Below are 27,801 nucleotides of genomic sequence, written 5' to 3'. Positions count from 1 at the left end.
GCCTGCTTATATAGAGCTCCAGAACAATGTAACTGTTGCCATTTTCTAAAACTATCCAATCACTGAACGTCACTTTTCGATCCTTCATTTGCATACAAAACTATCCAATCACTGAACGTCACTTGTCAATCCTTCATTTGCATAACTATCTACAGTATCTCCCTGCTGGCTCAGGGTGAGAACTTCAGTACATAACAATTAATTCATAGATTTTTTTATTATCCCACTATTATCATCTCATTCCAGAAGCATAAACAGGACCACAATCCAAAGTTTACCGCTACATAAAATTCAAATTTTAATGAACATAAGCAAATTCTGTGTTTCAAGTGTCACGTCAGAGAGGCAATGGAGCTGATCTCTTTTGTATCCTTGGAACAAAGAAACATCACTTTAAAATAGTGTACAAAGATGTATACACTTTGCATATATGCAAATTTAGTAATAATTGCTATAATTTAAATAGAAATACAACATATATCACTCCAATGAAACATCACTTTAAAATAGTGTACAAAGATGCATACACTTTGCATATATGCAAATTTAGTAATAATTGCTATAATTTAAATAGAAATACAACATATATCACTCCAATGGGCACAACTACAACCAGGTGATCTGTGTGCCTGCTCATTCCCCTGCCAGGTGCTAACTGTGGATAGACAGCTTCAAGGTGCCTGGCCACATATTTATATTTAAATGAGACTTGGACCAGAAAGTCCTTCAAACCCAGCTGCCCTTCAAATAGATGACTGTGCACAGGTCACATGGTCAGCACTTACAAGTCTGTAGTATAGCTGTGCCAACCAAACTGTAAAAGATGGCAAGTAAATTCTAATATTAGGCACAGGTCCGATGACGTGGGGTGGGGGGCAGCAAAACAATATATGATGAGACAACGATGAGGGTGCTGAGTCTTTATTATGCTTATTATGGTGCGTTTGTTTTCTCTGCAAACCAAATTCTGCATGTTGAGAACCTCCGAATTGTGATCCTGATCCTCTTGGCTCAACACATGAAGACGTCATAGGCAATGTTGCCAAAAAAACGTCATCACAGGACACCAATGACATCAGATCGGACTCCTCCACCCTAACATCCAATGACGACGTCCGGGCTCTGCAGCTACGTCAGGCGCGCGGGAGCTGCCCTCCTTCCCCGACACCTTCGCCGTCCCACGCATGCCCCGGAACTCGCGTGGCCGCTCCTCGTTTGCACGGGGGACGTCGTTGGCGGACGGACCGGCAGACCGGAGTACGAACGCCGTCCGTCCGTCTTGATTTGCGGGTGAGAACAAAAGCGGGGGTGGAAGCGGAGGCTGACCCGGAGAAGGGAAGGGGCTTCCGTCCTCTTCTCTGCTGGGGAGTGGAAATAATGACCGGCGGCGGGGTGAGAGGAAGGTGTCACTGCTCTTTCCTTCCCCTCTCTGCTCCCTGAAAGTGAAGCGGGGACCTTTCATCTCCACCTCCACCCGCCCCCTCCCCAGCTCAGGCGATGCACCTCCTGTCTCTTCAGGTGCATTAGTTAGTTGACGCCCTGGGCTCCTTCGGGAATATAAATGGAATAAATAAATACTACCCCCTCTACACATAGGGCATAGGGGCGGGGAGGTAGTAGGGTTTTCCTTTCCGTCACCCTCCATCTTCCAGCACCCTCACTGCTCTTGCCTGACCACATTTTGCAGCTAAAGTCCCCCTCCCTCCACCATTTCTCTCTCCGATCCAGGAAAAGCTTCATTTGCTAAAACTTTGCAGTTAAATTGCACAGGAACAGGGCTTATTTATTTTCTAAACCACATTTTCTTCCAAGGAGCTCAAGATGGCATGCATGCCCCCCCCCAAAAAAAATAATCCTCACAACAACCCTATGAAGCAGGCTAGGTTTAGAGACAGTGACTGGCTTGAGGTCACTCAAATTGAGCTTCATGGCCAAGCTGGGATTTGGACCCTGTTCTCCCAGGTCCTTTTCCAACCCTCTTAAGTGCTACACCACACTTGGTTGTGGTAGAGGGAAGTGGCAACCCACAGCCTATCCCTCTGTGTAGGAACTATTTATTTGTCTCTGTGGGGGATATCTATTCTGATGGCAGTGTTATATTTTGTGCTGTGCTTTTGTTTCTATGAAAATGGTAGACCAACAGTAGGGGTACCCCCACTTTCTTGCCTGTTGGCCCTCCTTGGGGGGTCACATTAGTTTTTTACAGCATCATGATCACTGTTTACAATGCAGGTCTTGCCAGTTGCTTATAAAGTAGGATGTACATTTAAAGCACAGCTTGGGTAAACTGGAAGAGGAAACTGAATTCCCTTCTCCTGAAGCTTTTGAGACTCCGGTACTGGAAAACTCCCGCAAGAAGTAGTGACAACCACTAACAGGAATGGCTTTAAAAGAAAGCAAGGCAAATATCATCACAGGGATTGTCCTGATGTAATTAGTTTGGGAAATTGATAGAGAATAGAGCTATCAATGACTACTAGCTATGATAGCTATGTTCTATCTCTGGTGTCGAAAACAGTAATGCCTCAGAATACCAGAGGATCATGTTTCCCTCAAGTCCTGCTTGCCCCAGAAACAACTGGACATCGTGAAAGCAAGATGCTGAACTAGATGAGCCTTTGGGAGAGATAAAGTTGCGACCACACTTGGAATGCAAAAGAAGTATCATAGAGCTGGAAAAGATGCAGAAAGGGGCAACCAATAGCTTGAACAACTTGTGTTTAAGAAAAGGTTACAAAATTTCGGGGTTTTTTAATAGTTTAGACAGAAGGTGAATATGGGGGCACATGACAGAGGTATGTACAATTATGCATGAAGTGGACACAGAGAAGGCTATGTCCCTTCTCATATTACTAGAACCCAAAGGGGTCATCCAGTGAAGCTGAATGTTGGGAGATTCGGGACAGACAAAAAGAAAGATTTTGTTGCATAGGCAAATTATGGAATTTGCTGCACATTCATGAAAGATAAGGCTGTTAATGGCTACTAACCATGATGACTGTGTATTGTCCCGTATGAGAGGCGGTATGCCTCTGAGTACCAGTTGCTCAGGAATATGACGGGAGAGTGCAGTTGTGCAAATTTTCTGCTTGTGGTCTTCCCATTAGGGCCTTTTATTCACCACTGTGAGAACTAGATGGGTCTACATCTGATCTAGCAGGGCTGTTCTATTCTTATTAAAAGGGTGGGAAATTAGCATCATTTCACAACTTTGGTTGTGAGAACAGAAGGTTAATATGTATAAAAGGGTATCTAATATATGCCAGATTTCCTGAATTTGTGCTGTTTGTGTATATACACAGAAAATCCTTTGATAATTCCATTCCAGTGTAGCTACTCGCACCACAGTATTTTCTGCTGAGAATATGTGCCCTATTATGGATTGGTTCCATGCATGTGAAAGATATATAAGATATACACATTCCCAATTAGCACCCTTGTTAACAGCTCTCTCACACACCTTCAGCAGCAAGAATTTGTCTTGGGGAGGGGGCTTTAAAGTTATAAAGAAGGTGATTTGGTTTTTGCTAACGAACCTCATTGTTAGGTACACACACACCTTCTTAAAGTTGTGCTGCTAGGCTAGGAAGGAATGTGTGAAATGGGAAGAGGGTAAGCTGCTGTCATCGGATGTGTTTTTCCTTCTCCACTGGTGCGTAACACATTTGGTTAAAAGCCCTTCCCACGCAAAATCAGCAGCTTCTTTCAGAGTGGTTTAAAAAGTGGAGAATGTTGAAGCCAAAAAGTTTATGGCTTTTAGCTTAGAGGAAATTAAGGCGGGTGGAGAGAATTAAGCTTGTTGTCAGCGGTTGTGCACATCAATGCATACAACTTGGCCAAGCTGGGCTTCATATTAAAACCACACCTTGTTCATTAATGCATTGAATCTTGGAAAGTTTTTCCCTTTGAGCTTTTAAATTTAATTGTGAGGTGGCTATAAACAGTCCTATAAATTGCTTCAGTTCCTGTGAGCAGCCCCCCAACATGCCATCTTACACTCGGTTCCTGCTTAAACTTTCAGCTTTATTACATCCTCTGGCTTAGTGTTCCTTAAGTGAATTGCCTGGATGCATGAAAACACCTCACATTTTTGCTGTTTCGTGCCAACATTTTCCGCTGGGTTACATCACTACAACAGTACTGCTGAGCCCTAATTACCTCCTACCCCAGGGTTTCCCATTCTTAATATTCAAGATGAAACACATCTCTAGATCCGGCAAGGTCACTTCTCTTGATGGACCAAGTCTGTTAAACTGAAAACACAGTATACTTCATGGCCCATCTTGTATCCTGAAGGGCCAAGTCAGCTTTGAGAACAGAGCACTGGGGTGCATGATATTTTCCTGGCAGCACTTCTGTGATGAGAAATTATTATTCAGTCCTGCAGAATGCTGCATGTTCTTTCTTTACAATAAAGTTGCCATTGGCAGTCTTTGATCTGAAAGGAAACATGTCTTGCAGGGTGATACCATTGCCCTTCTTGTGTGTCTTAAAAATGTAAGAAGAGCCTGCTGGATCAGGCCAGTGGCCCATCTATTCCAGGACCCTGCTTTCACAGTGTCCAACTGGATATCCAATGGAAGCCCACAGGCAGGACTGAAGCGCAGCAGCTTTCTCCCTTCCTATGGTCTTTGAGCTGATCTTTTGGTCACGCTCTGCATATTGACTGAGTTTTTTTGTTTCTTTCTCCAGCACCACAGCAAGCCAGGAGGCACCAGAGAAATGTTAGGCTCCTTGATAATTTCAAATAGGAGCTATCTGGCCAAATGTCTAATTCGTGTCTTATGCCTTCGAGGCTGGAACTCCTCTGGCCTAAGAGCTGCTCACTGCATCTTTAAAGGCCTGCATACTAGCAGGACACCTTGTCATGGAAAGGTTGCTCCTGTCTTCACCAGAGCACTGGACTTTGGAGATAAAATTGCCATTGTTGACCAACATGGAGAGCACTCCTACAAAGATCTGTACGCTCGAAGCCTCCATCTATCCCAGATGATCTGTAGGACTCTCGGGAACTCAGACGGAGACTTGAAGGGTGAACGGATTTCATTTTTGTGCCCCAATGATGCTTCCTATGTAACTGCACAGTGGGCTTCATGGATGAGTGGAGGCACAGCTGTTCCTCTTTACAGAAAACACCCTGTGTCGGAACTGGAGTATTTCATCAAGGACTCTCAAAGTGCTCTCCTTGTTGTAGAGGAAGAGTATGTGGAGAAGATCACCCCTAGTGCTGGGAAACTTGGGGTTCCTGTGCTTTCACTTCCCAAATCTGGGAAATGTGGTTCAAAAGTGGATGCATCCCTTTTCGAAGCCAGTTGCCCCATTTCAGAGTGGAAGGGCAGGGGTGCCATGATCATTTACACAAGTGGCACAACTGGGAGACCCAAAGGTGTCCTCAGCACCCACCAGAATGTCCAAGCTGTGGTGAGTTTATTCTTCACCTACTCAATAGCAGCTCACTTAGGAACCTGTTTTGTTGTGGATGGGCTCAACTTTAGTAGTAGTAGGAAAACATTAGTAGTAGTAGTAGTAGGAAAAGAGAGGGGTGCCTTTGAGTCTGTGTGGGGTGATGTTTGTTTGTTTATTTATTTGTTTCGTACAATTTATATACTGTTTGATTGTAAAAAAACAAACAAAAAACCTCTGTTAATCACAGCCATCATCCCTGTGTTTAGGATCAGGAGCAGAGCTCTAGGACAGGTTTAAACACCATCACTCTAATTTTAAGACACTTCCCAGTACTCTGCTGTATTTCTTCCCCTGCAAAGCAGAGGTGACAGTTCCAGCTTGGAGCAGTTTCTTCTCTTACCCATTTGCATTGCTACAAGATGACTACAAAGGCATCTTGAAAAGTCTGTTTACTCTTTAGCTGTGTATCCCCAAGGCAGAAAAAATCCATTAGCTCCCTGAGCAAAAAAAAAAAAGTTAGAAGTTTGGAGTCTTGCTGACTGCCGTGGCAGCACAAGGTCTCTGCCTGCAGTGGAAAAAAAGGTACCTTTAGGGAGGCAGAAACACACAGACCTTGTGGCTTGAGCAAATCAAAGAGCTTGGAGCTCTTTTTTCCATACATGCTCCACAGTCTGTGGGTTTCTGTTGTTTACAGATGATGGTTAAGAAAAACATTTCTTTTCTTTCTCTGCAGTAATAATAATACCAAAAACAATAGCAACTAAATTCTAACAGGTTTTTTTAAAAAATCACCAATCACATGCCTGCTTTTTCTGTGGCTCATGGTAAAATGGGCTGTTGGCCCTCCTGACAATGACCTGAACAAAGACCTGCTGTAGAACAGGGCTCAAAGCAGACACACCGGCTGCAGTTTAAATCCTGCCAATTTTTAGTCTAAAGCTCTGTTCAGAGGGGATGGCAAAGAGGTAGCAGGTTGATGCAGAAGGAGATGCTGTAGATGCCCTCTAAACGTGTCGGGCTGGATAAACTGTATTTCTAACACACCTTAAAGGTTTCCTCTTTTTTTTTTTATGTCTCCCACTGACAGTAGTTTAAGCTCTGGGGCCCTCACTTTTGAAACAAATGGTGTGCATGCTTGTTTGTAGCCTCTACTCCTAATGCTGCTTGCTTGTTTGTTTAAATATCCTTGCAGATAACTGGGCTGGTTAACAAATGGGAGTGGACAAAGGATGACATTATTCTCCATGTTCTGCCTTTGCATCATGTCCACGGGGTGGTCAACAAGCTGCTATGTCCCCTCTGGGTTGGCGCAACATGCATCATGCTTCCTGAGTTCAGCGCAAAGGCGGTAAGTTTGCCAGGGTTGCTGGGCGGGGGGCTGCCACTTGTCTGCTAACCTTTCAGATGAAGTGCGGCAGGAGACTGCATATTAGAGGGAGGTTGGGGTGGGTGGGGGGAGGCTCGCTGTAAATAGGCTCTCACAGCAGGTAACAATCTCTTCCAGATGAGCAAAACGGGAAGCCTTTGTAAATTAAAATAAACAAGAATGGGATCTTTTCTTTTAGACTGGAAGTGTGCAATGAATTATAAATATAAGAATTTTGTGGGAGGCTAAAGAAAGTCTTAGTGGTCCAGTATCTTTTGTGTCATGTGACCTCAAAGGTGCACAGATTGGCAAATGTTGATTCATTCATCCATGCTAAGACTAAGCAGTAGATCTTTTTCTTTGCTCCTGATAGCTTAGCCTTGCCTCACATATACCAGCCCAATTATTACATTTGACTGGAATGGCACAGCTAAGGGTGGCCCATGATATATGCCTGGCTTCTTTAAGATACAGAGGATATGTAGTGCATCTGTGCCTCAGTTGTGGATCTTCTTGCCTGCTACTATCAAGCGAGCACCAGCAGTGCTTGGTTTTCAACACCTGCCCGAGACCGTTCTGTTTACACAACCCTTTTCTGATGTGCAGCTCTGGCATCAGTTATTGTGTATCACTGTCCAGATGTTGATAAAGTTTTTTTTAAAAAAATGGTGCTTTATGGATGTGTTACATTCACTGCCAACATGCTTTTTCACACTGTGTGGTATACAAGCCAATAAATAAATAAGCAAATAGGGGAGAGATTTAGCAAAATGGAGACGCCCTTGGAATTTCAAAAGAATAAAGGGCTGCAAAGTCAAACTGCCCTTGCCAGCTCAGGAGCAAGGAGGTTCAGCTAGCATCACTTCTGTGCCTGTGTTTTGCTTCCCTCTGGCTGGAAGTGCAGATATTGCAGCAATTCCTCAAAGGGTAGTTGTTCTTTTAACGGTATGGTATGGTATAGTTTATTTATCTACTGCTTTGGGGCCCAAAGGCTCCCCAAAGCTATGAACAGGATTAATAAACATTATGAAAGAAATATACACTAGAAATGTATATTTCTCAGAGAGAGAGAGAGAAACAAGTCTGGCTGATCTGCCGGCATGACCTTCCCCATGCTTTTGACAATTTTCCGGGGAAGAAGTGAGTCCCACCATGTGCTCTTTCTAGCCAGTTCAGTGCCTTGTGGCGATGTGGGGGGGGGGCATTAACAGGAAGTACACCCTGTACTGGTTGGCCTCTCTCGCACCCAGAGACGGGTGTCCCTTTGTCACCCATTGCTGTGATGATGGAAACTCTGTGCCAGATGTTGAGATCATGGCTCCGCAAGAGGAGACAGCTTTGATGTGCACTCTCCATCCCTGGAGACAGCGCCACAGTGGAGCAGATGAAAAGCACGGCAGCAGCCCCTTCATCAGCGCTTGTGATGTGAGATGGTACTGAAGGAGATGAAGAGGCCTGAGCATTTGGCAACGGCATTTACACCAAGGAGCCAAACCTGCTTGGATTATTTAGGAGGGAAAAGGGGTTGTTTTCTTAAAACGATCTGTCTGTCAGGTACGAATCCAGGTGCTTCTAGGAACAGTGAAAATTTCAATGCAAAACAGTTTTAGCAAATGCTGCCTGCCTGCAGTATATTGCACAGACACTTGTTCTAGAACAGGTATGTGTGGGCAGGGGTCCAAGGAGAACATTGGGTGCCATTCAGCCATAGGCCTGCGCAGAATAGACCCATTGAAGTTAATGGACATGACTAACTTAGGTTCATTCCCTTACACACTTGAGTTTTTCTGCATCTCCTTCCCAACCTCTGCATGTTGCAGCCTGTGTTCTGGTGGGTGGGGAGAGGGAGTCCAAACTGATGTGTGCTGACCGGAGAGCTCAGTGGAGTCTGACAAGCAAGGGCAAGAGAGGGCACCAACTCGAGATGGTTAAGCAATGCCCTCACTTGCCCTGCCTTGGCCCAAGAATGGCTGGCCAGGGACCAGCTGCCTGGCCTGTTCTCTTCCACAAGCTCTCTAGTGCAGTAAAGGCCTTGGGAGGACTTTATGTGCCTTTTTATTTTTGTTTACTTTCCCCCCTGTTTCTCTATCCTTTTTGTGAGCGCCTCCCGAGGGAGCAGGAAAGTGGTTTGATTGACATGACAAAGGAGGTGCAGGAGGGTAAATCGGGCTTTCTTGTGGAGTTTAACACAAGCCGACTTTGAGTTCCAGTCTATTTTCACCAGCTGTTTACAAAGTGCCCTTTTGCTACCGAAATCGGCTCTCGGGAAAGCAGCACAGTTTCAGCGGCGGATTTCGCAGAAGGAGCCTGAGCTTTTCCTTCCGCCTTTTGTATTTCTGTTTCTTTGCACCTCGAGAGAGCAGTCAATTACAGGGTGATATAAAGAAACCCGAATGGCAGCTCAAACACTCGACACGCCGATCAAAACAAAGCCGGGAACCTTTCCTCCAAAGCTACTGCTGCCTCCAGAATCAGCTTTGAGTAATACTGGCAAGGGTTCAGGAGAAACCACAGCAGTGTGCCCAACCTTTCTAATCACTAACACTTCATTATGCGCAATAAATACTTTATTATTACAGTGTTTATTAGATTACTTAATTCACGACGTGCCTTTACAGTTACACGTACATGTGGCAGCCTGGTTCGGTTGGTCTTTGTGACAATAGGCTCCTCGCAGGGTCAGCGCAGTGGTGCCCTTAGGTCACAAGTCATTGTAGCATCTTTCCCTGTGGCCAGTCTGTGCATCCAAGGGAAACAGCGAGAACACCCCAAGAGACGCTTGTAGTGGCTGCTTTCCTCCTCTTCTTTCAGAGAATTTGGCATTAGTGTTTGGTGGGATCCCAGTGGAGCTATGCCCTTGTGAGCAGAATATCAGAAATGCTCAAAATCTCCTCCGGCTGGGGTGCTGCACATCTCTTCTAAGCAAAAGTTTATTTGAAGTCAAATAGAAGCAGCAACAGCGACAAACTGCAAAGCCAGAAGGGACCCTGGAAAGCAGGATATCTTGTATATGGGGAACCTTCACAATATGATCATTCAGGCTCCTCTTGAAAGCTTCCAAGGAAGTACATCGGAACATAAGAAGAGGCTGCTGGAGCCTTTCAAATTCAGCATCTTCTTCTTGCAGTGGCCAGCCAGATGCCTATGGGAAGCCAGCAAGCAGGACCTGAGCACAACAGTGATCTCTGCACCTGGTATCCAGAGGTTTACTTCCTCCAACAGAATAAATCTGGTGCTAATGCATTATTATTGTGTCAATAATATGTTGCAGAATACACCTGTGGTAAAACACCAGACTGGAGGGGTCCTCCTCCTGGGATTGGACCCTCCGGGTGTGAACACTGCCGGCCGGCTGGTTGGGGCTTGCCTCTTCCTTTCTGTACTTGTTCTAACAGCTTCCTTTGGGTGCTCCAGTTCCTGTTCCTGAATCTCACCTCCCGAGTCCCTTATTCCTGGCCTTGCAGGAACCTTGGTACAATGGTGGGATATGCCTGTGGGAAAGGCGGCAATCCCTACCATCCTTCACGTGCTCTCCCCACCCCCAGGGACTGCCCTCCAGTCACTACAGGGAACCAGGTGTGCAAATTACTTAGCTCCTGTCTGTCCTCTATGGCTGAGGAAGGACCAGTTTGGGTTTCGAATTCACCAGCTGTATGGACTGGATAATGGGTAAATGGAATTCCAGGGCATATTTCATGGCATATGTCTGGGGCAAAAACCCTGGCTCTAGGAAACAGGCCTCTTTTATTAAGGAGGGGGTTTCCCAATCCTATATTTCCTGGAGAAAGTTGTTGGTGGTTTCATCCCTTCACTTTCTTTAAATCTCATTCTCTACCCTCCACCCCCCTACCCCATCTGAAAGGGGACACTGGCAAGAGCATAGAAGGGGCACATCACCATTGAACAGTTTATACTGGATCCTTTTTCACAATCCTCAGGTTGGGGAACGGGTGAAAGAAAAAGTTGTATCTTTTTTTCCTTCTTGCCAGATCTGCCATTTGTCCTCAGCATCTGTTGCAGAGTAATGCCTTTTGAAGTGTGAGGGGGGAGAAGGGAGAGGCAGGAGGGAGGGAGATGATGAGAAGAAGAAGAAGAAAGGAAACTGGAGCCTGTCATATTTTGTTAGATTCCTGGGTCCTGGGGAAAGTGTTTGCTCCTTTCAGCATGCCCGCAGCGTAGCGAGGGTTTAAAAGCTGTAGCCTGGGATGCTCAGGGAACAGCAGAGCCTGCAGATGAATAAGTGATTAAAGCAGAATCATGCAGAGCACACAAACAGTTGGAGGGTATCACAAACAGCAAGAGCTCAGGCCGCTTTTGGAAGAAGGAGGTTTTTCCTTCCCCCTCTGTGCTGAAAACCTCTTGCCTTAGCCGAGGAGTCAGTGGAGACTCAATGGGCAGGGGTGGTGAAAGAATTGCTAGGTTGCACCAGATCCTTGGTCCACCTATCTCAGCATTCTGCCTTCACAACAGCAGCCAGGTAGATTCCTGCAGGAAGCTCCCAAGCCAGCCATTGCAGGGTGGTATCCCTGCCCTGTCATTTGTACCTGGTATACAGTAGCAGCATGTCGGGATTTGATCAACCAGGTGGGGGGAGTATGAACAGAAGTTGGCAGTGACTGAGCAGACAGGTGCAGTCTTGTCACCTAGAACTTAGCAATGCCTTTGTGGATGGGAGCAGAGCCACCCACCTCAATGGAGCAATCTCATATTCCCACAAGGCAAGAGAGTATCGCGAGTGAGCATGCCATGCCTCATCTTTAAAAGCTTAGTGGGAGGGATGGGGAAACTTGTTGGGATATCTGTGTTACCCCCATCCGTTTCGGAACTCCTTTTCCTTTTCCTGATCCTGAAATCCTGAATCGTGACTCCTGGAACCTGTATCTGCTGCTGAGCTTGTACCGTTACTTTCCTGAATAAAGATCTCTTACTTAGATGCGGGTGGCGCTGTGGTCTAAACCACTGAGCCTAGGGCTTGCCGATTGGAAGGTCAGCAGTTCGAATCCTTGCAATGGGGTGAGCTCCTGTTGTTCGGTCCCAGCTCCTGCCCACCTAGCAGTTCGAAAGTGCGTCACGTGCAAGTAGATAAATAGGTACCGCTCCAGCGGGAAGGTAAACGGTGTTTCCGTGCGCTGTTTTGGTTCACCAGAAGTGGCTTAGTCATGCTGGCCACATGACTTGGAAGCTGTCTGCGGACAAATGCTGGCTCCCTCGGCCTATAGAGCAAGATGAGCTTGCAACCCCATAGTCGTCCGTGACTGGAGCTAACAGTCAGGGGTACCTTTACCTTTACTTACAAGTAAGAGCCTCTGTCTGCGTGTGTTAGGCGGGAGCCAGGGCACTTGCCTCTGAGCCCAGCAGCTGTGTGTTTAGCTGTTATGACAAGAGAGAGATGGGGAACATCTGGCCCTCCAGATAACACTGGACTACAACTCCCATCAGCCCCAGCCAGCATAGCCAATCGTCAGTGATTATGGGAGTTACAGAAGAAAAACATCCACAGGTCCCCCATATCTGAATTAAAGTGAACTTTGCTCTCCATGTATTCACTAAAACCAGAGATTGGGAACCTGCAACCCTCCAGATGTTGGACTCCAACTACAATGCTCTCTGGCCATTTGCTGTGTTGTCTTGGGTAGGTATATGAAAGTCCAACAATGCCTAGAGGGCAACAGGTTTACTCACCCCTTATCTGAACCCTTTTAAAACCATTTGGGGTTAACTGCTGTCCTAACGCCATGTTGCAGTGAGTTCCATAAGTTAACTATACATTGGGGTTAGAAGGGCCAAATGCCAAATCCAACTTTAAAGCTGGATTCTTGAGGCATCTCTCCCCACCAAAATCCATTAGCAGAGAATGGCAATAAAGTGTTTGTATAACAGTGGGAAGGGACGCAGGTGGCGCTGTGGGTTAAAGCCTCAGCGCCTAGGACTTGCCGATCGAAAGGTCGGCGGTTCGAATCCCTGTGGCGGGGTGCGCTCCCGCTGCTCGGTCCCAGCGCCTGCCAACCTAGCAGTTCGAAAGCACCTCCGGGTGCAAGTAGATAAATAGGGACCGCTCACCAGCGGGAAGGTAAACGGCGTTTCCGTGTGCGGCTCTGGCTCGCCAGAGCAGCGATGTCACGCTGGCCATGTGACCCGGAAGTGTCTCCGGACAGCGCTGGCCCCTGGCCTCTTGAGTGAGATGGGCGCACAACCCCAGAGTCTGTCAAGACTGGCCCGTACGGGCAGGGGTACCTTTACCTTTACCTTTATAACAGTGGGACGCAGGTGGTGCTGTGGGTAAAACCTCAGCGCCTAGGACTTGCCGATCGCATGGTCGGCGGTTCAAATCCCCGCGGCGGGGTGCGCTCCCGTCGTTCAGTCCCAGCGCCTGCCAACCTAGCAGTTCGAAAGCACCTCTGGGTGCAAGTAGATAAATAGGGACCACTTACCAGCGGGAAGGTAAACGGCTTTCCGTGTGCTGCGCTGGCTCGCCAGATGCAGCTTGTCACGCTGGCCACGTGACCCGGAAGTGTCTGCGGACAGCGCTGGCTCCCGGCCTATAGAGTGAGATGAGCGTACAACCCTAGAGTCTGGCAAGACTGGCCCGTATGGGCAGGGGTACCTTTACCTTTTACCTTTTATAACAGTGGGATAAAGACAGCATTAGGTGACTCAAGGGTAGGGATGGGCAAATATGTCAGTTTTAGTTACTTGTTTCTCAATTTTAAGTTCAGTTCTTCACATTTCTACATTGGTCATGAAATTCAGTTTGGGGCAAGTTTTTTTTCTCCATCTGAACACGTTACGTGCAATTTTTCCCAATATACACATTTTTGCAAAGCAGTTTCCCCTACTGAATCTGTGTGTGTTATTTTCACCAATATATGCATTTCTACACAAACTTTACTCTGCCGTGTGCACTTTTATACACATTACTTGGGTGGAGAGCTCCATTGCAGAATTTGGAAAAGTGCAAATTTCAAAGGATAAAATGTGGAATTTTAGATGTGAACTGAATCAGATTTCTCCCCCCATCCTTGCTCAAGGGAACCAAGTTCAAAAAGCAAGTCTCTGCACAAGTTTTTTATCCCACAAAGCAGAACACCACCAAGTAGCACTATTCAGTTGGACATATTTTGTCACGAAGATGCTCAGCTATCTGTATCAGACTGAAAGCTTTAGAGAAGCTGGGGGTGAGTTGGGGTATGGAGAGAAGCCTGGCAGCATTTTATTTCTTTCTTTGCAGGCGATGTAACCAGCCTGTCAGTCAAGACGGAAACACAAAGCTGCCTTGGAGATCAAAAGAAAAGTAAAGGGATGATTTAACATGCATTAGAAGATTGTTACTTGTGAAAAGGCCCCTTTTCCCTTTTCTGGGTAACAACATGAATTGATACGCCAATTTGCATTTGGTTCACCAAAGAGGCCCTTGTGGATTGCATATAGATACAGTTATCTGTTTAGGGCAGGGAGGTTGGGGTTCCATCTTTGGTTTTTGTTTTTATTTAATTGGAAATCTGATTTGAGAATTAGAAACACTCCAGAGGGAAAGCTGGGGGGGGGGGACTGTTTAGATGAGAGAGCATGAGAGAAGAAATTGAATGGAAACCATGATATATTTCTCAGGAATTTCTGTATTAACTTGTGCTATTGTGCACCTTTGTGTGTTTGTATCAGGAATCAAATCCTTTAAAAAAAAATTTATATTTTATTAAGGTGATTTCAGTTAAAAGAAATAAAGTGATACAGAAAAAAAGAAGGGAAAGTTAGAAGGAAGGAAAACAACAAAAATGATATGTATAAAAGTGAAAATATGCACACACAAAAAGCAATATACGATATTCCCATAAATTCATGTATAAATTGTTATAGTGTTATTGTCCTAGTGCTTATGTAAATGTTAATAGCCTACTACATTTAGTATAAACTCATTCCAAATGTTACAGTATTTATCTATACAGAGTCTGCACCTGTAATCAGTCCGTTCATAAATTGCTAGTGATGTCATATCGTCAGTCCATTGATTGAAGGGTATCATATCTTTATTTTTCCAATTCCTCAATTTCAATCTCTTGGCCACCATTAGGGCACGGGAAATCTATTTCTGTTTTCCTGTTGATAATTTCCATACTGCAGGGGTATAGTTCAATAAAATATTCTCTGATGAAAGGTTTAACGTTTTCTGCACAGTCATAGTTACACAGTCCATCACTTTCTCCCAAAACTTGTTAAGTAATGAACACTGTACAACTATGTGTTTCAGAGAGGCATTGTCTAAGCCACATCTCCAACACTGAGCTTTCTTAGCTAACCCTTTTTTATACAACCGTAAAGGAGTCCAATAAACTCTGAATATTATTTTCTGTTGTATTAGTCTTAATTTTAAATCTAATGACACCTTAGGTATTGAAGCTAATACATTTTCCCACTGTCTGGGTAATAATGAAAGTTCCAACTCTTTATTCCAATCATCTCTTGCAGTCTGCATATTGAACTTGTGTATTGTTAATAGATATCTATAGAAAGTAATTTGCTGGCTTTTTATTTTTGAATTGAGTTGTCCAATTGCTCCAATATCTCAGGTATCTCGGAAGCTGAAAGAGCTGGCAGCCCAAACACACTTGTAGATGTTGTAATTGAAGATATTGCCATTGGGCTGCATCTGATAGATGAATTTTTTGTCTTAAAGTAGCAAAAGCATAAAATTCATCTTCCCCAGCTATCAGTTGGTCCAGTGTCGATACAACTGCGAGCCAGTATGGTGTAGTGGTTAAGAGCGGTAATCTCATTATCTGGGAAACCGGGTTCGCGTCTCCGCTCCTCCACATGCAGCTGCTGGGTGACCTTGGGCCAGTCACACTTATTTGAAGTCTCTCAGCCCCACTCACCTCACAGAGTGTTTGTTGTGGGGAGGAAGGGAAAGGAGAATGTTAGCCGCTTTGAGACTCCTTAAAGGGAGTGAAAGGCGGGATATCAAATCCAAACTCTTCTTCTACTCTTCTTCCATCCAATTTTTTCATATCACAATCTTTTTTGCAATTCTTACTATGGGGTTTCCCCACAAAGTAAGTTTAGCATGTGAAAATGGATCAAATTTGTTTTTATTAATCAATATATTCCATTTTTCTAAGTGATTTAATTGTTTCCAGAGTCACCTGGGATTTCATATATTTTGATCCTCATATTGTTCAACCAACCAAAGGTGCTATGTACATATATTCTAGGGTTGCCCACATTGGAAAATTAGGGCCAACAGTGGGATTCCAATATAGCTTCGGCAGCCAATCAGAAGCCGTGCTTTGGTTTTTGACCTTTTGGAAGTCAAACAGACTGCTGGAACGGGTTCAACTTCCAGAACCCCTGTGGTTCTCAGAAGGGGTGGCGAGCCTCGTGGACCCGCAGCTAGTTTCTTCATGGCCACTTCCTTCCAGGCATCGTAAGGAAGGTCTCCCTCCACAGATGCCTCTGAATGCCAATTGCTGGGAGCCACAAGTCGGAAGAGAGCTGTAGCGCTGGGGTCCTGCTTTCAGACTTACCGTAAGCATATGGCTGGCCCCTGTGAGAACAGGGTGATGGACTAGATGGGCCGTTGACCTGACCCAGAAGACTCTTCTTTTGTTCAGAGCACCCTCTAGATATGAGAGTCATCTTTCTTGGATGTACTAGAAGTCATTTCTGAGATATGGGATGACGGAGGTTGGGATGGTGCTTTCAAACCCTCTCCGTGGCCCTCGTATCCCAGGTAAGAATCTAGCGAGGGCTGCAAGCTGTCCTACGATGATTAAAGTGCTTTAGGTGCTGTATGCTTGGAGAAAAAGGGGGAGGTGCTTTCAGATCAGGACTGTACTAAGGGTCTGTTTTGGCAGGTAAACCCTTGTCCCTTGTCTTGGATGTACCAGAAGGCATTTCTGTGGCTCAAAGAGCTGATGGACAGAGCTGGCATCAGAAGAAGGGAGCTTGGTTTAGGAAAGAAAGTGGCTTGATCACCTTCAGTCATATCATGCCTTCCTTCCCTGTTGCATGCACCTCTTTGTGCCTGAGCATGCTGAGCTGGCGGGGGGGGGGGGAAGCACCATGGTGTCATGAATTGTTAGAGAATACATTTGTCAGCAATGGGGCAGGAGCCGGGAAGAAGGGGAGGAGGAGGAAGGTTACCATAACAGAACAGGCAAGGGCCGTCTCGTTATTTATTTATGGGGTTTCTCCCTCTTGCTTGGCAGCACTGAGGGAGACGAGCAACAGCACTGGGGGCACACTAGCCAAGGTTAAATATTCATTTCACGACTTGGTCTCCCGATGCTCTCGAGGCTGGCTGCTCAGTCAAGCCCAAAGACCCCAGAATCAGCTTAGCCAGATGTGGGAGTCTGACCCACTTTGTGCCTGTTGTGGGGCACTGTGGGTGAGCAAGATGTTTCTCTAACCCTTTTTGGATGTGAAGTGGCTATTTGTAATTCTCTGAGTTTGATCCCGAAAGAGCCTAGGTATGGCTGATCAGGTTCTGCTCTCAGTGCAACTCACTCTGCTTCTGCCTGGTCCTTTTGAGTCCTCTTCTCAGCTTTCCTAACAGGCTGATACCCCATGGTGCCAGTGCTGAGCATGTGCCCTGGCTTCCATTGCATTTCCAGACCCAATTCAAAATGCCAATTTATTTATTTATTTATTTTTAAAAATAGATTCTCTTCCAACCATTAAAAAGTGAAAATCACCATAACAGAAACAATAGTAACAAACACACACACACAACTATATGCCAGTTTCAACCTTGAAAGCTCCAAATGACTTGGGGCAGGATTCCCACACATTCAACCGGGATAAAGGAAACAGAGAGACCCTTGCAGGAAGCCTTGTTTAGCTTTGTTGGGTTGCCTTGACAAGTGGCTTTTCTGTGTCCTTGTTCCAGGTCTGGGAGGCATTTCTGAAACCCCAAGCTCCCCGGGTGAATGTATTCATGGCAGTGCCCACCATTTATGCCAAGCTGATGGAGCATTATGACAAGCATTTCCGACAGCCTCACGTCCAGGATTTCATTCATGCTGTCTGCCGGGAAAATATCAGGTAGGTGGTCCTACCTGAGCCAAAGCCACAGCCATGGTTCCTCTCCCTCTTCCCCTGACTTGAATTTAGTTGCATAATGGTAACTTTTTATCCCTTCATAGGTACCCATCCTATCCCAGAAATGGGCTAATTTATTCTGTATTGAGAGGCTGGTACTGGTTTGTTGCAGTTGAAAGGAAGGCTCTCTGCATGTGCTTAAGGTCACCTCCAGCCCCTCTGAATGCACAGAGGACAATCCACCTCAACACATGCTCAAAACCCAGATCTGACGCTGATGGGGTTCTGCCTTGAATTAAGCATGTAGGCCGTTCCTTCAGTTTAGCAAAAGCACACTACCTTTGCTGGAGAGTGGGTGATGTCCACATCATGGGCAAGGGATCAGTTCCAACAGCAGGCAGATCACCTTGACTTCAAGTTGGAAAAGAGGGTGAAATCATGGGAGGGAGACGTGCCAATTAGCAAACTCCTTTCTTCTCCTCATTTTTTTCCAATCTTAAATTCAGTTCTCCACATCTCTTTTTCAGTTTGTGATTTTTTAAAAAAAAATGCATCATCATGAACATTCATCAGCTTTTTAGTAAGAATTTCTCATAATGCACACATTTCTATGCAATGCACATCTTTGCAGTGCTGTTTTCCCAAAATAATGCAGTTTTCACTAATATATGGGGGGTTCTAACGACACTTTACCCCAGTATATAGACTTTTGTACACATTACATGGCTGGAGAACTGCATTGCAAAATGCGGAAAAATGCAAATGTTTCAGTTCTCACATATTGTTTAGGAAAGGGTGTATTAGGTAGACTTGCCTTTAAATGTGAACTAATTAAAATTCTTCCATGGCCCCTGCCAGGCCCTTTCTGAGAGCTGTGGGAAAGGGTAGTCCAGGGACCCATGGAGCTGCTGTGCAGATTGCAGAATCTGATTTCCTAGATGGGCACTTCTTTTGGCCCCCACTCTGAAGCTCTCCAAGGAGGTTTGCAGTTGTGCAGTGAATTAAACTGCCCACCACAGATGATTTCCTTCTTTTGGAAGGAGGCTGAACCAGGCACCTGGCAGGGGATACTTCATGGACAGGATATTCTGCTTCTGGGGCGGATGTTGAGCTACATGGTCGCCTTCCAATCTGGTGACACTGAGCCTATGATTCCGTACAGCTTGCCCTCCGAGAGACAAGAGCCAGGGATCCAGCTTATTCTCCAGGCTAACCTCCTACTATCTTGTTAAAAACCATCTGTCATGTCTCTGCTCTCGGTTTGGGTTCCAAGATGTAGATGCAAAGCACTTTTTCTGTTCTGGCAGGTGCCCAACCCTCATCGTGCTGTCACCACTTTGCAGCAGCAAATGCCGCCCTGTTTTCTTCTCTGCTTGTGGGGTGATTGCCAGGGAACGTCTTGCTCCGGGGCAAGACTGGCCCTAGAGAGTAGCCTGTCCAGTACGTTTTGCTTTCCTGGTGGCTGTCTCCTGTAGGTGTTTTTTCTCGGTTACATTTTGTCCAGAGGCTGTTCCTGTGCTCACGGGGGACCAGCACTTCTTGCAACCTGTATTGCATTTGCAGGAAACCAGGTCCATTACTTAGTTATGCAGAAGTTTGGGGGAAAGGGCCCAAAGAGGCAAACATGGATATTCTAAACTGTAGGTCGAGATTCACATTTAAAATGTTAATACCAACTGATTTCCCATCCAGATCACCGCAGATCAATTCTTCAATTAACCTGCAGCCCACCACAGATCACTCCAGATCAGTTTCTCTTCCATTCATTTACCCCAACTTAATTTCCCAACAGATCGTGCTCCAAATCAATTCAATTCCTTTTCAATTACCCCCATTCATTATCTCTACCAAAGTCATCTTCTATTGTTTTTTTCTCACCACCCCCAGTTAATATCCTACTCGGTTACCCACCCAGACACGTCCATCCTGTATGAATCCATCCTAAGGTGTAAGGGAGTGGTAGCATGATGCGGAGTTCCCCTTTTCTAGGTAGTGCTGCTGAAAGCAGAATCCTGCAGGCCCCTGCCCTTGGTTCTAAATAGATATTGAATGGCTGTGGCAATAATCCTGCTCTGCAGTTGTTAAGCAACTTAACTCTCGCTGGCATCCCTCCTTGCAGACTGATGGTGTCAGGGTCTGCAGCCCTCCCAGTCCCTATCCTGGAGAGGTGGAAGAGCATCACTGGGCACACGCTGTTGGAGAGATATGGGATGACGGAGGTTGGGATGGCGCTTTCAAACCCACTCCATGGCCCTCGTATCCCAGGTAAGAATCTAACGAGGGCTGCAAGCTGTCCTACGATGATTAAAGTGCTTTAGGTGCTGTATGTTTGGAGAAAAAGGGGGAGGTGATTTCAGATCAGGACTGTACTAAGGGTCTGTTTTGGCAAGTAAACCCTCGTCCCTTTAAATCCACAAATAAGGCTGCTACTGCTGTTTAAATGTGTATATATCAGGACTGGGAAAGCCTGTGGCTCACCTGATGTTGTTGGACTCCAGCTCACATAATCCCTGACATATGAGCTGTGTTGTCTGGAGCCAACAGGAGTTGGAGTTCAACAACATTAGAGGACCGTAGGTGTCCCATCCTTCCAGTAGATGAACAGGCAAGAGACTGAGACTAAGCGACTTCTCCAAGGCCACACTGTGATTTTGAGGCAGAGGTATGACCTCCCAGGTGCTCATTCAGCTGTCTTCATCAGAGTCTATCTGTCTATCTATCGATCTATTTTATTTACTTCTGGAGGCCCAGTTTAGATGGTGTGGAGGCCACAAACTTATAGGATAGCCCAGCCTCTCTCCCACAACCTGGTGTCCCGCCAGCTGTCTTGGAGTACAACTCCATCAACCCCTGCCATCACAACTGATCTGGCTGGTTCTGATGGGAGCTGTCAAAAGCACTAGTGGACCACCAGGTTGGGGAAGGCTGGCCTGGCCTGTTATATTGCTTATTCCCAGCTGGAGCAGAACTCTGTTGCTCCTTTAGACATAAGAAGAGCCCTGCTGATCTGGCTAATGACCCACAAGTGGGACCCAAGCTCAGCAGCACTCCCCAGGGCAGTGGTTTCAGCAAGTGGTATTCAGAAGCATACTGCCTTCACCATGGAGGCAGAGCGTAGCCGTCATGGCTAGTATCCATTGGCAGCTTTCATGAATTTGTCAGACGGCTTTAAAAGACAAATTTGGTAGCCATCACTGCCTCATTTGAGAGTGCATTCCATAGTTTAACTATGTGCTGAGCTCTTTGGTTTTCCCAGAAAATTCAGCTTCATTGGATGTCCACAAGTTCTAGTGCTATGAGAGAAGGACAAAAGCTTTTCTCTATCTGTTTTCTCCATGCCATGTATAATTTTTATATGCTTCTATAAATTTCCCTCCTGCTCTTCTGTGAACTGAAAAACCTCAAATGCTGCAGCCCAGGCCAGCAAAACTCTCATCCTCAAACACATCTTCAGCTTATGTGTGCAGATATTGCTCCCTGGAGACTCTTTCAGCCACCGTGTCATAGCAGACCCAAAGAACAGGGTTTCTTTAGAACTGCCCAGCGGAGGTGGCGAAAGGCAGCATCCTGGGCTCTGTGATTGCAGCTTTTCAGGCTTAAGGTGTTAAGCAGCAGTGGCACGATCAAAGTGCTCCAGCGCCATGACGCTCTTCCAGCGCTGTGTTCGGTAGTAGGATGCATGCCAAGACTCTCCCTAGAGACAAAGATGAAAAAGGAGCGAGATGCTGAGGTTGACACAACACAGACAAAAGAGAATAATTAGAACAACCAAAAGCTTCAGGACTGGACAGCTGGCACTGCGGGGTATGGAGTCGTCAGGCAGCATGAGAAAACGTATTGCCAAGTCAGTTCCCAGGGAGCCTCACCATGGGGGCAAACCTGTGCAAAGCCAGACTTCTGAACTCCATACTAAAAGAACAGCTCCAGCGAGTCTCTGTTTGAAGGAGCGTGAGCAGATAGAGGCGGCGCTCAAAGAAACCTGTGGCCTGTGCCCTTGGATAACCTCTCTCAGGAACCTGGCTGGCAAATGGGTGCCCAGATGTGTACAGGGTGTCTCATTCATTCCAAAGGCAGGTACAGCTCTGCACATGCAAAGGAATGTTCCCCACAGATCTGCTTTCTCTGTTGGAATGACAGGGGAAGCTGTTGTGTGCAGGCAGATCTGCCTGTGTCTTCTGCTGCCAGGACTCATACCCCTGCTCAGTTTTTCACATGTAACATATGTGTGCAATATATTTTTCATCCCAAGTTTATTTTAGAGTGCTGGTAAAATTGGGGGGGTTTCCCCTCTCCTCCTGCCGCCTTTGCAATTTGCAGAGGCATTTACGCCCCAGCCTCCCTCTCCACTGCCTCCCAGTTGTCTCCTTTCCACCCTCCACCCCTAGCTCCAGGGACCATGTCCTGTCATCTGTAAAGCCCTGACACTTCTGCTGAGATCTAAAAGTATAGGAGAGGTTCTGTCCGAAAGAAGAGGAGATGAGAGATTTGGAGATAAGCGCTTTGCTCGTACATGGTTAAAACCCTGTTTAAAATGCTTCTGTTTTCTGCAGTGTGCACACACTCTTTCTCTCTCTCCTCCTCTCTCTCTCTCTCTTATCCCCCCGGTGTTGTTACTGTGAAGGGAGATGAATAATTCATGGCCAGCGAATGCCTCACTGGGCCTAATCACCACTTTAATTGGAGGTTTAGATCAGAGGCGGCTAATAGCTCCTACAGCGGGGACTCCATAGATTGTTGACAGGGAGAGTGCTGAGAGCCTTATCGTTGGCCTGTTTCAATTCTCCGAGGACACCACCACACATAACAGCATCCAGGTCCCCTGATACCAAAGGACACAGACCGCAGGGCCAATTAAATTTATCAGGGAAGAACTGACAACTAACTTAAACAGGGGTGGGGGGAGAACTGGTGGAGGGCTAATAGGGTTGCTCCCTTCTCTGACAGCTGCCTGTCTTGGGTTGCCGGGGCTGATGCTTAGCTTGGCAGGCAGCTTGCCAAACGTCCAGGAGCTCACAAACTAAAAGGGGACAGGAGCATACACCTCTCCCCTGGTTAATATGGTGAGATTCCTGGCAAGAATCAGAAGAGGCCAAGGCTGCTTAAAAAAACAATAACAACCAAAACATCTCTCCATCTGCATAGGATTGAATCTTCCTTGCTCTTCTTCCACTCCCACCCCCTGGCCATCTTTGCCTGGCATCACCAGGGAGCCGAATTGGACCCTCTGTTACCCATACAGACTTAATTTTTATATGTCACTCGGCCCCGAGGAGCGCGAGTCATTGTCTTTGCACGAAGACTTTAATTGCACTGTCGTGCTGGTATCGCTATAATTAACGTTGTCAGCGTTTCCCAGCCTTTTATAGACCTCTGCTTTCAAAGGTTTGTCATTTTGGGTTGCGAGGGGAGAAAAAAAATAGACCCTTTCTGGAAAGAGTGCGATAAGTCAGCTCTCAGTGGGTAGTTTTTTCCTTTTAAAATATATCTATACATTGGGTTTATTTTGGCAATATAGGGACTGAATTAAAGTATGGGAGACTTGCAGTTGGTTTTCCTCTGCACAGGAGGGGGGTTGTTGCATAGTCTGAGTACAGAGACCTCCCTATCTTTGCAATAATTAAATTGCTGTCATGTCTTCAGAGCACAGGCAGTGGTTGTGAATCAGGCACGCATGTACAGCTCACTCAGGAAGATGCACCATCCATTGTTTCCATCTTTTGTAAATTGGTGTTGGAGGAATCTCTGTCAAAACACTGCAGTGCCTTCAGGTCCTGGGTGCGGGTGGCTGGAGTCCTTTCATTTCTGATTGATGCAGCAGCTTCAAAGCCAATTGTCAATAGGTTAGTCAAAGGGCAAGTTTGAAATGGTCGTTCTCTTCAGAGGCAGCCACAGAAAAAGCTGCTGTTGGGCCAGCACTCTCCACTCCAGTCCTCTGGATGCAACTGGTGACACCCCAATAGGGATGTTGGAGCTCACATTCTACCAGTTAGTTTCCGGGCTCAGTACAGAGTGCTGGTTTGGGCCTTTAAAGTAGGGCTGCCATATGTCTGGATCTTCCCTGACATTACCGGGATTTCAAAGGTGGAATGGACGTCCGGGGGGGATTTCTGAAAGGTGGCACTTTGTCCTGGATCTTAGGCAAGTTAATAGAAAAATTGCTCAACAATTTTGGGGTTTTTAAAAATATGGCAGGCCTATTTAAAGCCCTATGCAACTCAGAATACAGTACCTCAAGGACTGCCTCTCCACATGTGAGCCAGCCCACACCCTTCATTAGAGGGCCCCCCTCTGTGTGCCCCCCTCGAGGGAGGTACAAAGGATAGCCACCAGAACAGACCTTTTCAGTAGTATGTCCCCTCTCCTCCCCCTGTAGAATGCTTTCCCTAGGAAGACACACCTGACACCATCCCTACCAGTCTTTTGACACCAAGCTAAAACCTTTTGGTATACTCAGGCCTTTGCCTGCTATGCTGGCGGTCATTTTTTAGTGAGGTGGGTAGGACTTGTCCTTATTATTATGTTACTGGATGGGAAGTTGATTTTTTTGGTGTGTTGTTGATCATTTTAAACTTTTCAGATTTTGAAATTGCTTTTGTGTGTTGCATTTTATCTTATCAAGTTGCTTTGAGACTTTTTCTTTTGTATAAGGCAACTGATCAATGTTGGCATAATAATGATAATAATTCTGCTGGGCCACTGCTAGTATGCAGTAACCTTGGTCCTTAGCTGCCTCTGCCTCTTGCTTGGTGCTCTCCCCTGTCATTTCAGGGCTTTTGTATCACCATTGCATCCTCCTCATGGTGTTGATGCAAGCTGGTGTACTACTCCCCTCCAGCATCAGGGCTATCCTGCCTCTTCTCTGCATTGCATGACTTCCAGGTGAAATGAGAAGAGTGTGGCCTTTCTCCTGCTGCTGTGCCTTTACCATCTTGACTTCCCCAGCTCCAGCACGGTTTCTCTGCACAGTTTGGGGCCCTCTTCAGCTTGCCTGTCCCTTTGTAACTGGACCTGTGCCCCTGGACCCAGGGCTGTGCTGCTGTACTACTTCCCAAATTCTGTGCCAAGAGAGTTACGCTGTGCCATCGGATTCAAATTAAAAAACCAAACTGGGCAAAAGCTGTTCAATATTTCTTTAATAGTAAACACTTAGGATGTTTTTTTTTGTGTGTGTGTGAGCTTTTATGGAAAGCCACAGTTGAGAGAACTCTGAAAATGAATTTCCACTGGAACAAGGAAATGTTCTGCAAATGTCCTGATCTAAATAGCTCACATTTTGACCCATTGCTGTTAGCGGTTGGTGCTGGGCTTAGTGTCTGTCCAATTGCTCCACCCACCGGCTTTCAGCTTCCTCTTTTTTTCCCCCCTAGGGTCGGTGGGGCTTCCACTGCCTGGAGTGCAAGTGCGCATAGCCTCAGAAAGCTCGCAAAAGGAAGGCCCTGCCTACACCATCCATGCTGAAGGCGATGAGAATGGCACAAAGGTATTAACAAACTTGTGCAGAGGACAGGAAGGGCAAAGAGGTTAGGAAAGGGTTATTTTCTCCTGTCCGCTTTGGTCCCCTTGCCAGGAGGAGTGAAGTATCACTGAGGCTACTTTGGGGGCAGTTGGTGTTTTCTTCTTTTTGTTAGGTGGAGAGGCAAACTCAACTTATGTTTCTGAGTAGGCCTAGGCCCCCTGAACGCATGTTGTGAATACTGGAAAGGGGCCATAGCTGAAAGCCAGAGCACCAGATCTGGTGGAACGCTCTGTCACTAGAGACTAGGGCCCTGCAGGACTTGACATCTTTCCGCAGGGCCTGCAAGACAGAGCTGTTCCACCAGGCCTTTGGCCAGGGCACAGCCTGACTCCCTCCCTCGGCAATCTTTGTGGAGCTCTGGCACAATGGTTGCCAGTGGCTTTATTTGAATCAATTTTATAATGAATGATTTTAGAGTGTTGTTTGTGCTGTACTTTTGTACTGTTTTATTGTTGTTAGCCGCCCTGAGCCCGGCTTCGGCTGGGGAGGGCGGGATATAAATAAAATTTATTATTATTATTATTATTATTATAGCCTCCACTTCAGTTCCTGGTATCTCCAGTTAAAAAGTGGGTCAAGCAGGAGGTGATGGGAAAGGTTTATCCGCCTGAAACCCCAGAGAGCCACAGCCAGTCGGAGCTGACAGTACTCTGCTAGAAGGCGGCTTCCTCTGTTCCTACTATAATACTGATTCAAGTGGTGAACCTCCAAAATGTGGTTTCTTGGTTCAACCCAACCTGGACAAATGCCAGCACATTCAGAAGACCAGCTGAGCACTCTAGAATCTACTGGGAAAGTTAACTCAGAGGAGCTTGGCCATGAAAGAAATGGTTGCATAAATCACTTATTTAGTCTTTGGCCTGGCATGCTCATCTATCTAGCTATCTATCTATCTAATATAAATATAAACATTTTTCTAGTAAAGAAAGCCATACATGGCAGAACAAATTTCTACAAATTTAGCCAATGATTTTAATCTTTTATCTCTTTTGCAAGAAGGCACTTTGGTCAATCATGCATTTCTCCAGGTCCACTTGTGCTAGAGGTTGTGCTGTGGGTGATTTCCAGACAGAAGCAGTGCTCATTCTAGCTGACATTAACAGGCTGCCCATTCCTCGCTTCGCTGCTGCTCCCCTCCCTAAACCTATCGATTTTATTTTTTTTGCATTTTCTTTTTAAAGGCTGGAACCAAAATAAGTTATGCAAAGTGATGAAAATGTTTCTCTTTGAAAAAGTTGGAGTTCCTGTTGTGGAATTCGTACTCTCTCCCCTTTCATTTTGCCCCTGTCAGCCACATCCACAAGAGGGCATTATCACTAATGCAGCAACTTTATGCCGTATTTTTCGCTCTATAAGACGCGCCAGGCCACAAAACGCACCTAGTTTCTGGAGGAGGAAAACAAGAAAAAAAATATTCTGAATCTCAGAAGCCAGAACAGCAAGAGGGATTGCTGCGCAGTGAAAGCAGCAATCCTTCTTGCTGTTCTGGCTTCTGGGACAGCTGTGCAGCCTGCATTCACTCCATAAGATGCACACACATTTCCCCTTACTTTTTAGGAGGGAAAAAGTGAGTCTTATAGAGCAAAAAATACGGTAATAGCAAGAGAAATCTTATTGCTATACTACTGCTTGCCCAAAGCACAAGTAAAATAGCAGGTTTGGGGTTTGGTGCATTACAGAAAAGCAGGCACCTGGCAAATATATCTGCAAAGGAAATTTCAAAATTGGATCAGAAGAAGCTGCCTTAGACCTGGTCAGACTCTGAAGGGTCCATCTAGTTCAGCACCATCAAGTCTGACCAGCAGTGGCATTACAGTGTTTCAAACAGGGAGTCTTCCCCAACCCTACCTGGAGATGCCAGAAAAGCGGTGCTCTGCCACTTCCCCTGGCTCTTCCTCATAATTGGGACACCTGCAAAGAAACGGTCCAGTCCGTAGTTGCTGCCTGAGGAATGAAGGAACACCTGGAGCAGCATCCCAGATGGTGATTTTAAATAGTGGATGGGCTCATGTGGTAGAAGGTGGTCCTTCAAAAATGTTATGAATGACCAGTTGTTGCTTAGAACACTTCCTTCCTCCACCTGAGGTTTTTTCTTTAGAACTCCAATGTTTGGACGTGGTCTAACTTACTTGAGCGTTTGCTTCTGTAATTCCTGCCTCCAGTTTATGAGAGCCATAATTAAACCTGCCTCTCGAAAGAGAGAGAGAGATAGAAAGTTTAACCCACAGGATTAAATTCCATGGACAAGATTCTTGCAGTCATGTCAGAAAGTTGCACTTGGAGGTCCGAGAGCCGTGCGATAGTGTGCCAAAAGAGCTGATGTCATTTGCAAAGCTAGTTTCTGGCGCAGCCCAAAGATCAATAAGCTACTTAGCGGGAAGTTTGCTGGCGCTGCCTCTCTCTCCTTTCTCCCACTTTGCTTCATTAGAGAAACCTCACTCTGAACCTCGGCACCATCCACAGTTTCCGATTTGGCTTC

The 27,801-nt window shown here is 46.0% G+C and overlaps 1 protein-coding gene across 6 annotated transcripts in view; it reads left to right on the top strand.

Moving 5' to 3' along the window:
* The first annotated feature begins 981 nt into the window (after window positions 1-981).
* The window catches only part of ACSF3 (acyl-CoA synthetase family member 3), a 63,224-nt gene continuing 36,404 nt past the window's right edge, over window positions 982-27,801 (top strand). Inside the window, exons 1-6 of one of the 6 annotated variants that reach the window (XM_083754555.1) lie at window positions 982-1,392; window positions 4,693-5,421; window positions 6,599-6,754; window positions 17,655-17,809; window positions 19,926-20,071; window positions 25,174-25,286. In XM_083754555.1, coding sequence (XP_083610681.1) covers window positions 1,378-1,392; window positions 4,693-5,421; window positions 6,599-6,754; window positions 17,655-17,809; window positions 19,926-20,071; window positions 25,174-25,286 — 1,314 coding nt within the window. In that variant the 5' untranslated portion in view covers window positions 982-1,377. Of the gene's footprint in view, window positions 1,519-4,692; window positions 5,422-6,598; window positions 6,755-17,654; window positions 17,810-19,925; window positions 20,072-25,173; window positions 25,287-27,801 lie in introns of all 6 variants that reach the window. The other 5 variants (XM_083754554.1, XM_083754553.1, XR_014567911.1 and 2 more) reach the window with 5 other exon arrangements.

Source organism: Podarcis gaigeae (assembly GCF_964106915.1).
Source record: "Podarcis gaigeae genome assembly, chromosome: 8".
NCBI classification, from domain to species: Eukaryota; Metazoa; Chordata; class Lepidosauria; order Squamata; family Lacertidae; genus Podarcis; species Podarcis gaigeae.
The sequence above is the reverse complement of the archived record's forward strand: the minus strand, read 5'-3'. Positions and strand labels throughout refer to the sequence as shown.